The sequence below is a fragment of the Dictyostelium purpureum genome (genome assembly GCF_000190715.1).
Source record: "Dictyostelium purpureum unplaced genomic scaffold DICPUscaffold_547, whole genome shotgun sequence".
Taxonomy (NCBI): Eukaryota; Evosea; class Eumycetozoa; order Dictyosteliales; family Dictyosteliaceae; genus Dictyostelium; species Dictyostelium purpureum.
The window spans coordinates 3,873-15,352 of record NW_003519881.1 but is presented as its reverse complement, the minus strand read 5'-3'; the positions used below and the strand labels follow the sequence as shown (position 1 = coordinate 15,352).

Below are 11,480 nucleotides of genomic sequence, written 5' to 3'. Positions count from 1 at the left end.
AGTAGTTTATCAAGTATTTTTTAAAGGTAAATATTTAAAAAAAAACATTACATATACATATAACAACTTGTTATAATATCAAATACAATAAATATCATACACATACAAAAAACGAATTATCAATTCAACTCATTCACCTATAATTATATTTTAATTTCAAATTATATCATTAAATATTAATAATAAATTTTTTTTAAATAAATTGTAATTTGAATTTTAAAAAATATAAATAATAATTTTATATATAAGAAAAAATAACATATAACTATATAAACACATAAAAAACCACACCATAAACACATACCCCAAATAACCTAAAAAAAAAGATTTAATATTAATTTTTTTATTTTATTTTAAATTAAATATTAAATTATCAAAAATTTAATAATATAGTTTTAAATAGAAAATTAAAAAAAAAAACAAAAAAAAAAAAAAAAAAAAAAGAAATAATACAGGAAAAAAATTAGAAAGATTGTTTAAATTTATATATTTTTTGTTTAGACTAAATTATAACAATAATATTCAAATAGATAGTAATTTGTATTTTATCAAAAAATAATATTAACAACAATATAAAATTAAAAAAATGGAAACACTTTCAATAAAATCATCATTAGAGAAATATAACTCACAACATAAAAATAATAGTGTTAATAATAATAATAATAGTAGTAATAATAAAAACCATGCAGTTAGTGGTAATAATAATGAGTTTAATAATAGGATAAGGGATTCTGATATAATAACAGATTATCAACCAAAAATAGTTAGTAGAGGTTTTAATATAAATGATCAAATTAATAATAATAATAATAATAATAATAATAATAATAATAATAATATAAATAATAATAATAATAATGATAACAATAATATAGATAATAATAATAATAAAGAAAAGTTTGATAAAAATAAAAAGAATAAAGAAGAATTTCAATCATTTTCCTTGGATAAAAACGAAGCTAAAAATATATTATCAAGTCAAATCGAGTTAAGAGAAAAAGAAATAAAAAGACAAACCAAATTAATCGAAAAAGATAAAAAAGATTCATTATTTTATGTTAATTATATTAAAGGTATGTAATATAGGGTTTTAAATATTTTTATGTATACAGTAATCCATTATACTAATTATTTTATTTTCAATTAATATAGAATACAGAGAATTATTAAATTCATATATCAAAGATTTTTATGAAGATTTAGAGAATGACGAATTATTATTAACACCCACAACATCACCAACTACCTCACCAAATTCAAGGAGTAGTAGTGGTGATTCAGCAGCAATTGAAAAAGGATCACCATTAGATATCCAACAAAGAAAAAGCAATATTATTGAAAAGTCAGCAGCATTATCAGCTATCGAGGGTACTATTCAATCACCATTTCAAACTTTTTCACCACTTTCTTTTGCTGACCAAACCTCACTTCAATCAATGGCTTCGACATCTTCAATAGATTTGCTTGGTAAATCACCACCCTTATCATCTTTATCATTTTGGGATTCACCAGTACAAAAAAGTAGTGCAGGTGTTACTGCTAGTCCTCCTATAACAAATTTAACAACAACACCAACAAATTTAACAACAACAACAACAACATCTACTACAAAAACAATAATTTCACCAATAATGGAACATGATCAACAATCAACACAGCACCCAGAACAACTAAATAATAACACAGATAAAGTAAATAATAATGTTGATAATAATAAATTAAATAATGACAATAATATTGAACAAACAAAAGAAACAGTTTCAAATCTAGTAACTTCATATCACAGTAAAGATGATGAATTAGAAAGAGTTGTTAATCGAGCGAAAGCGGAATCAATAAGATATAAATATTTAAAATCAAAGTTTGAAGAACTTTCTCAATTGGTTCATTCCGAAAAAGAATATTGGGGTTCAATATTGGAAAAACGAAGAAAAGAAGTAGATTATAAAGAAAAAGAAATCAATAGATTGTTAATGGTTGCAGAAACTCAAAAGAAAAAACTAATGGATTGTACAGATCAGATTACAAAATTAAAAAAATCATTAAATTCAATAAGTCAAATTAGAGAAAATAGTACAATTGTTGATATTAAAAAGATTAATGAAAGATTTTCATTTGAATCGTTAAGTAACTCTCCAATCCCATCTTCATCACATTCAAGTTCCTCTTCTTCAAGTAGTCATCACCATCATCATAGCCATAGTCAATATTATAACAATCGTCATAGTCATGATAGTTTAACAAATAGTAGTGGTATTCATGGTCAACAGCATGCTGTTTCGAGATCAATTTCACCCAATAGATTAATTTCATCACCAACTCAACATTCACCTAAAACTATAGTTGGCTCAAGTAGTAATAGTAGCAGTAATTTACAATTACCCAAATTTTATACTGAAGAAAAGAGAGAGTTATATATTTTAGCACAACAATTTGAAAAGAAGGATGAGGAGATTAGAAGGATTAAGGATATTATCGAGTATGACACATTCAAGACCGTATTCTTTTCAAATAAAGTAAATGAATTAAAATTAATTTTAGAAGAAGAAAGCAGACAAGTTGATAGTTTACAAAATCAATCATTACTAGAGATTAAAGAAAAGGATGATGCTATCTTCAAAGTTGCGCTAAGAGCTCAAAAAGAAAGGTTGAAATCCAATCGATTAAAAGATGAAATTAAGAAATTATCTAAAGTTTTAAGTCAACAATCTGATGGCAGTGGAAAATCAAATAATAGTACCACTGGTGGTAGCAATAGTGTTAATAATAATAATAATAGTATCAGTAGTAAATCCTCTAGTAGAAAATCGCCAGAGTTAGAACCAGTTTTCATGGAGATGGGAGACCTTAAACAATTCCAAGATCTTTCTTTAAATCAATATTGTGATGAAAATATTCTATCAAACTATATACTCGGAAAAACTCCACCACAACAAAGTGCTACACCATCAGCTAGTGGCCATGTAAGAAGAAACAGCCAACAACACTATACCTACCAGACTCATCATTTAAATCCATGTTTATCCCCACGTCTTTATATTCCACAGCAACAACTTTCACCACAGCAACAATCCTCTATCCCACCAATTGTTAGATCAAATTCAGTTTCATCATCAATTAATATTCCATCATCAGTAAGAAGGTCTTATAGCCATGATAATATAAACCCCAATGGAAATAATAATGGTACTAATGGAAATAATAGTGCAGTAATTGGTACACCAACAAATACTCCAAATCAATTAGTTAATAACAATAGTCTAAGTAAATCACCAAGATATTCATCGTCATCAGCATTTAGCCCAAATATTTTGAATAGTGGTAGTAATACTCACTATGTTGGTAGCTATGGAAGTAGTAGTGCTAATAATATTGGTAGTAGTATTGGTGGTAGTCAATTCCTTGTTGGTTCTCCATCAGAAATGATAATGCTTAAACTTAAAGAAATTGAAAGATTAAATAAAGAGGCAATCCAAAAAGATCAAGAATTAAACCAAGTTAAAAAAATTGCTGAAGCTGAAAGATCAAGACTGTGTTTACTCAAAGATAAATTCCTTGAATTACGTAATGAACTTTTACAACACCAAGATAACTCACAATATAATAATAATTATTGTACCAAAACTTATTAAATCAAATGATAACAACAATAATAGTTTTTTATACACATTCTTTTTTTTTTTTTTTCAACCTAAAGATTATGTGTAGTGTATATACAAAACAGCAAAGTCAAAAAAACAATAATTATAATGAAACAGTATTATTTTTTTTTTCTAAAATATTGATTCCTTATAATATTTTTTATAAAAAATAAAATAAAAAAAATAAAAAACATTTTATTTATTTTTTATAGTTGTAAAATAAAAGAAAAACTAAACTTTTAATATTTATTAAAAAAAAATTCTCTCCTTTCCTTTTTTTTTAATTTTTCAATTTTTTTTAAAAATTTTCATTTAATTTTTTTTAAAATGATTAGTGTAATATTACCATTTTTAATAAAAAAAGATAATAATAATAACTTTAATAATGAGCTTAATAGTTTTAAAATATCAATAGGTAGTATAGTAAATCAAACCTTTAAAGAATGGGAGTTAATAATAGTAGATGATGGATCAAATTTAAATGAAATCGATAGTTTAATAGAATCTTTCAAACTTTCCGATAATAGAATAAAATATCATAAAAACGGTGTAAATAAAGGAATAGTAAAAACTCTAAATGAGTCAATTATCAACTATTGTTCCCCAACATCAAAATATATTGCTCGTATGGATGCTGATGATATATCTCATCCAAAGAGATTAGAAAATCAAATCAAATATATGGAATCAAATAGTGAAATCGATATTCTAGGCTGTCCAATAAAGATGTTTAATGACGAGAAGCTAAATCAAATATTAGAAGAGAAAAACTTGGCTAAAATAAACTCAATGGATACTATTGATCAACTTTTGTCAGTAATAAATAGAGAGGAAGAAAAGGAAATATTCAAATTCATCCAGTTTCCAGATAAAGATTTGGCAAATTGGTCAATGTTTTTTAATTGCTGCCTAGTTCATCCATCGGTTTTATTCAAAAGATCCATTTTTGATACATTTAAATATCAAGATACATATCCATTTATTGAAGATTATGATCTATGGTTAAACTGTATAGTTAATGGTAATTTAAAGTGCTCAAACATTCAAAGTAATACTCCTTTGCTATTTTTAAGAAAGCATGGCAACTCAGTATCATCAAAAAATATAGTTAAGCAAAGAGAATCAACAGCACAAGCTTCAACATTTTATTTAGAAAAACTGTTTGAAAAGAATGGCATTAAAACCTCCAGTAGTAATGCATCTTTAGATAGTGAAGTAGTTAGATTTTTAATAAGCCCAGTAAAGTATATTGCAGAAAATAATGATACACTTTCAGAAGATACCTTTGAAAAGTCGATCGAATACCTGGAAGCTATAGAGTCATCATTTTTAAATCAAGAAAATCAAAAATACTCGACCAACATTAAAGATGCAACAAATGAAAGAATAGGTGAAATAGCCTCACTTTGCCTTAGTAAATTCCCAAACAATCAAAAAAGCGAAGCTATGTGGAAGAAATGGATATCAAGGAACCCAACATCACAACTACTATCATTACTTTCAAATCTAAAAACAAATGAAACTAATAATAATAATACAAATAAAACCAGTGATAGCAATGCATCTTTATTAAATTTTTTATCAAACTCAAGTACCAATAATAAACCCACAATAAATAGTAATAACAATAAATTTAAAGATAATGGAATAAAAATTATTTGTTTTTCAAAAGATAGAGCATTTCAGTTAAGAGAGCACATCAGAACATTTTTCAAGTATTTGTCCGAAACTGATAGTAGTTTTAAAATCGAGTTTAGTGTCTTGTATACTTATTCAAATTTAAAATTTAAGAGTTCATACCAAGCAGTAGAAAAAGAATTTCCAAATGTTAAATTTATTAAAGAAGAAAACTTTACCGAACAGCTAATTCAGGAGGCACAAAAATCAAATACGATGGAATTTACTTTGTTTTCTGTAGATGATATTCTATATTTCCATCAATTCAATATATCAAATTATTGTAAAATATTAAAAAAAGAGACAAGTTCATTGGGTTTTTATATGAAGATGACATCAAACATTACATACTGCCATACTGCCGATGAAGAAATTACTATTCCCTTATCTTTGTCCGAATTGTCATATGAAGAAACAGGTGGAGAAAAGTATTTGAAGTGGAATAGATCCGAATCAGATTGTAAAAGAGACTGGAACTACCCCTTTGATCTATGCTCAACTATTTATAAGACATCAGATGTTGACTCCATATTAAATGGAATTGTCAAATACTACGGAATTAGAAATGGTATCAATCATCCAAATAGACTAGAGTTCAATGGTAATAGAGCAATCATTCAAAAGCAGTGCTATCAGAATAAACCATATTGTTTATGCCCCACTACACCTATTATGTCAGTTGTCACAATTAATAGGGTTCAAGATGTTTACGACAATCCAATTTATGACCAAACCCTATCTTTAGAGGATTTAGATATACTACTCCAACAAAACGATCAATTAGATGATTTAGAATATTACAATAACTCAAAATCATATAAAAGTGTACACATTGGCAATTTATATGTTTTAAAAAAATAAAATTTTTTTTTATTATTACATTTTTTTTAAAATTATAAACCATTACTATCTATAATTTTATTATTTATCTTCATTATTACTGCTATTATTGTTTTTGCTATTGTTATTAAAAACCTCATCAATATTAATTTCTATGTGTTGTGATTCTTTTTCATTATCTTCTTTGTCAGATTCATTACTATTTTTATTTTCTTCTTCTACTATTGGTGATAATGAAGTAATATGGTTGTGGTATTGTCTTGGGGTCATTACCATTTCATTTTCTGAACGTGGTGTTGATAATTCTATTCTTGGAGTATTCATTGCAAATGTTCTTGGTGTCATTAGCATATCTGTTCTAGGAGTCGAAATATCTGTTCTTGGTGTGTTTGTAATATTAGTTCTAGGTGTTGGGTTTGGCTGTTCTGATGCCTCTGTTGTAAAAGTTTGATCATCATAATTAGTGTTTTCATTACCAACATCTGAATTTGGTTGCTGGGTAAAAACATTTGTAAACTCTTCCATTTCTTTAGCTGATGATTTACTTTCACTTTCATCATCTGTAAAGTCATATAGATATAAATTTACTCTTTTGTTGTTGTTGTTATTATTATTCTTTTTACCATCATCTTTCATTTCTGGTTTATTTCTTCTAAATATTTCATTGGAACCATTGGCACCATATATAAATAAACCATAAAACTTGGGTATAAACATGTTCAATATGATAGCTGATATTAAAAATACACCTGCGGTACATAATATTAAATTGACATTGACATTTGATTTTTGTGATATAAGTAATGGGATGATAATTAATAAGCAAAAACTAATAGAGTATAGTGTATGAGCAATGGTTTTTGATTCGTTGAATTCTTCGATATCTACAATTCTAATTTTCCATGATACAAATACACCCACTAATAAAATTACACAAAAATACCCCAATAGTACAAAGAGAGCGCTCATTCCTTTTGCGCTCATTTGACACACTGATTTATAATTGAATGGATCTACGTATCGAGTTGAGGAACTGACACCACCATGAAAAGATATTAAGCACAGAAGAAAAATATTGATCAATAACATTCCTAGAACCCATGGTAATAGCTGAAGATTTGTAATTTTAATTTGTCTTAACTTGGGATTATCAAATATTAACCATATTCTAAAATTCTTTACCACAATAGCCCCAATCATCATAGAAAACCCTATCGAAATGGACCAAAACTTAAAATGACATGAAAAATTGTTTATTCCACTATTCCATATTATAATTCCAAAATAACCCAACATTCCTCCTATTGTAATAAAAACCAAAAAAGTGGGACTTGCTGATTTAAATGATGGTTTATTTTTTAATTTATAAATACATATTTGAATAAAAACTAGCATTGCCATAAAAAATGAACAAACAACGGTAAAACCTATTTTTATTGGTCTTGATTCTTTTATCTAAAATAAATAAAATAATTAATATTTTTGTATAAACTTTTTTTTATTTCAGAATATAAAAATTACCTTTCCTGCTGTACCATCATAAGCACCTAAAAATTCTAAATTTTGAAAATTTCTATTTTGAAATTGAAGTTTTTGAATACATTCACCATCAATTTTCATAAAGTCATCACATTGATATCCGAGTTTGAAATTATTAATATTTATTTGTTTATTACTATCTATTAAAATATTATATTTTTCTTTATAAGGAGCATTAAAATCATGTTGAAATATATTATTAAAACTATCTAGATTTGATATAATTGCTGGATAGAAATTTATTATTGAAGAAAATTCGAAAACAAAGAATGAATAATTAAAATTAAATGTCGATGTGGTTATTGTTGGAGATGTACCACTGTTACTATTATTTGAGTTGACAACTTTGTTTTTTATACTTGAAATTATGGGTACCAAACTAACAGTCCAATTTTTTACCATATTAAAAATAATTTTGTCTTTATTTAAATTTGGATAAGCATTCGATTGAGCTAAAATATAATTTAAATATTTCTTTTCTTCAACATAATTTAAAATCATTTTTTCATAAACCCCTGTTCCACATATACAATCTACTCTCTTATATATTAAAAAATCTAATGAACTTGATACAATCTCTTGAGTTGCATTTTTACCAACGGAATAATATAAAACCTTTATATTTGGATTTGCTAGTTTTGCACCAAAATAAAACATATTTAATAAAGAAACATCCTCCTCTCCATTTGTTAAATAAGCAATTTTATTGTAATAGGTTCCTACTCCACTTGCAAAACCAGCCAGAAATGATGAATATGCAGTTGGATAGTATATTTCTATTATATTACTGTTACTATTATCGATATTATTTTTTATTAAACTATTTGGGTCATTATTTACAATTATAAATGATACATTATTATATATATTTGAAATACTATATGAATAATTTAAATAAATATAGTTTGAAAATATTATTAAATTATATTTGTTTTGAATAAGATATGAAATTGATTTATTTAAATCTGATATTTGAATATTTTCTTCAACTCTTGACTCTATTATATTTAATTCTTTAGCAGATGATTGAAAACCTTCCACTATTTGCATATTATCGGCAAAATCATTTTTAAACCCAGGTATTATTAATGCCATTTTAAATACTATTGTATTTTCGTCATCTATAAAGCAATATGATTTATTTATAAAAATTATGGCAATTATAAAAAAAACTATTTTAAAAAATATTTTCATTTTATTTTTTTTTTTTTAAAAAAAATATAATTTTTCTTTATTTATTTTTAGACTATTATTTTTTTATAAGTTATATATTCTGTTGTAATTTTTTGTTGCTGTTGCGAGTATTGTTGTATTATAACTATTATTACAAATATTATTTTATATCTTTTTTTTGAAAGTTTTAAAAAAAAAAAAATAAAAAGTATTTACAAAAACAATTGTTTGTAGTGATTTATAGAATGAAAGTGTGGGTGATGTGTAATTTATAAAAAAATTAAAAAAAATTTGAAAATAAAAAAAAAAAAAAAAAAAAAAAAATTAGTGGGGTGGTTATTGTGGTGTTTGTTAATAACTGAAACAAAAGTTAATGATATAAATATGTAAGTGGGTGTTTAAAATAAGATGCTTTTTTTTGTTCTAAATTTAAACTTTGTTTACAAATTTTGTTTTTGTTATATAATATATAAAATATAATATATGATTTTAATATAAAAAATACAATATTGTAGTGTAAATGGAAAAAAAAAAAAAATTGAAATTTATTGGTTGTGCATCGGAATGAATAAAATAAAATAAAATTTATAATAAACAGAAAAATAAAATAAATAAATAAATTACTTAAATATTAATAAATAAATAAATATATTAAATATATTTATTTATTAATACAAATTCTATTTTGAAAATTATAAATTTATAAAATAAAAAAAAATTTAATAAATCATTTTTTTTTTTTATTTTAAATCTCAAAACAACAAAAATCAAAAAAAAAAAAAAAAAAAAGATTTATTTTTATAATTTTTTTTATAATCAAATTTTTTTAATTTTCAATTAAATTTTTTTTTTTGTGATCATTAAAATTTTATTTTATTTCTTTCCCAAAGTCTTTTTTAAAAAATTTAAAAGATTTGGTTGTGTGATTTGATTAAAATGTTTTTGTGTTAATATTAAAGATTATATCAAACAAATAAATAAAATTAAAGGGATATTTTTAGTTTTATATATGGGGTGTGGATATTAGTTATTAAAGAATGAATTCAATTATAATAATTGACATCAATACCAAAACGAACAACCTTGTTTTTTATAGAAACTATGTTATTGGGATTATTATTATTTTTTTTTTTTTTTTTTTTTTTCTTTTTTTTTTAAATTTTTTAATTTTTTAATTTTTTTAAATTAATTTTTTTTAAAAATTCAAACATCAACAATACCCTGAATATTAAAAAATAAAAAATATAAATAAAATAAATATTAATAAACAATAAATATAATTAAATAATAATAATGAATAAAATTACTAAACCTTCAATATTTAATAATTTTAAAAAAAATGTTTTAACAAACTCCACATTTTTTACAGGGGAATATAATAATAGTAAATTAAATTTAAATACAAAATTCTTTTCAACTGCATCACCAATATCTAATGAAAATAAAAAGCCAATTGGAATCGATTTTGGTAACTATCTTAGTTTATTTGACACTTATGCAAAAAATTTTGAAAGTAGTGAAACCCCATTACCAAAACCAATTCTAAATATCCAAAATCAAATATTGAACTGCAATGAAAAAGAAATATTAGACCTGGATAGAATTTTATGCGCAAGAGCTCTCTGTCACCTAGAAATAAAAAAAAATGTTCACCCAGTTGTAAGAATTATAGTTTAAAAAAAAAAAGAAAAAAATCAAATATTAACCTTTTAAAAAATAAAGAAATTTAATATAAAGAGTTTAGAAAAAATTTGGAAACTATTAGATATGGACAAAAACTCAAAGCACTATCTTGAAGCCATTAGCGACCAAATGGGTATTGCAACTCATACCTGGTATTTATATCCTAAAATTTTCAATAGTATAAAAGATACAATTAAACAAATAGAAATTGCTGAAAAAGAAGGTAGTATTATCTCTGTTTAATACGCCAACACCTTATAAAAGACTTTCAATTACAAAATGGTGGATTAATTACCCCAATTTATCAACGTTGGTCAATTGGTGTTGCACCCAATACAACAACTAATAGTAAGTGGAAGAGTATTGTAGATCAGCAACAGATAGAGCAACTTACCATTTCATTAATTACACCCAATGGTGTAGAATATTCATTTACAAATATGTCAGGACTATCAAATGATGATAAATATAAAAATTTAGAGAATTGGGCCTATTCCATTAGCTATGCTATATTTTTAGCAAACAAAGTTAACGCAAGAACCGGTATTTGGGTTGGTTAAATAAGCGTGGTGATAAAGGACACAAATTTAAGAAACACTAAACGTAGATGGTGCATTCTCCAAGGTAGCAAATTAAGATATTTTCTCATCATTACCCAAAACATAATAAAATTGGGGTCACTCAAAGGTATAATAGATTTAACACATCTTTCAGAGATTAGCGATAATGTGTTAACAGAAGTACGTGGTAAAAATGGCAGTGGTGTATTAGTAAGTGACAAAGTAACTGGGGAGGGAAATGGTTGTGGCGGTTAGATTGTTTTGTGGTACTGGTGGCTCTGATCCACTCAGGACCAGAGACTCTAGAGAATTTATGGAGTGTAAACTATATGTATCTTATCCCTCTAGATATAATGAAAAGAAT

At 24.6% G+C, this 11,480-nt stretch overlaps 4 protein-coding genes across 4 annotated transcripts; 3 read left to right on the top strand and 1 right to left on the bottom strand.

Annotated features, from left to right (window-relative positions):
- Window positions 1-586: 586 nt before the first annotated feature.
- DICPUDRAFT_159363 (uncharacterized protein) lies at window positions 587-3,635 on the top strand (the record flags this gene model as incomplete). Its single annotated transcript, XM_003294324.1, has 2 exons — window positions 587-1,076; window positions 1,156-3,635. 2 exons carry the CDS (start codon window positions 587-589, stop codon window positions 3,633-3,635), a joined length of 2,970 nt encoding a protein of 989 aa, XP_003294372.1.
- Window positions 3,636-3,971: 336 nt separating this feature from the next.
- DICPUDRAFT_159362 (uncharacterized protein) lies at window positions 3,972-6,182 on the top strand (the record flags this gene model as incomplete). Its single annotated transcript, XM_003294323.1, has 1 exon — window positions 3,972-6,182. The coding sequence occupies one exon, from the start codon at window positions 3,972-3,974 to the stop codon at window positions 6,180-6,182; it is 2,211 nt and encodes a 736-aa protein (XP_003294371.1).
- Window positions 6,183-6,242: 60 nt separating this feature from the next.
- DICPUDRAFT_159361 (uncharacterized protein) lies at window positions 6,243-8,795 on the bottom strand (the record flags this gene model as incomplete). The annotated part of the gene is made up of 2 exons (XM_003294321.1): window positions 6,243-7,616; window positions 7,683-8,795. The coding sequence occupies 2 exons, from the start codon at window positions 8,793-8,795 to the stop codon at window positions 6,243-6,245; spliced, it is 2,487 nt and encodes an 828-aa protein (XP_003294369.1).
- Window positions 8,796-10,166: 1,371 nt separating this feature from the next.
- On the top strand, window positions 10,167-11,371 carry DICPUDRAFT_159360 (uncharacterized protein; the record flags this gene model as incomplete). The annotated part of the gene is made up of 4 exons (XM_003294322.1): window positions 10,167-10,532; window positions 10,596-10,782; window positions 10,821-11,099; window positions 11,253-11,371. The coding sequence occupies 4 exons, from the start codon at window positions 10,167-10,169 to the stop codon at window positions 11,369-11,371; spliced, it is 951 nt and encodes a 316-aa protein (XP_003294370.1).
- Between the last annotated feature and the right edge of the window lie 109 nt (window positions 11,372-11,480).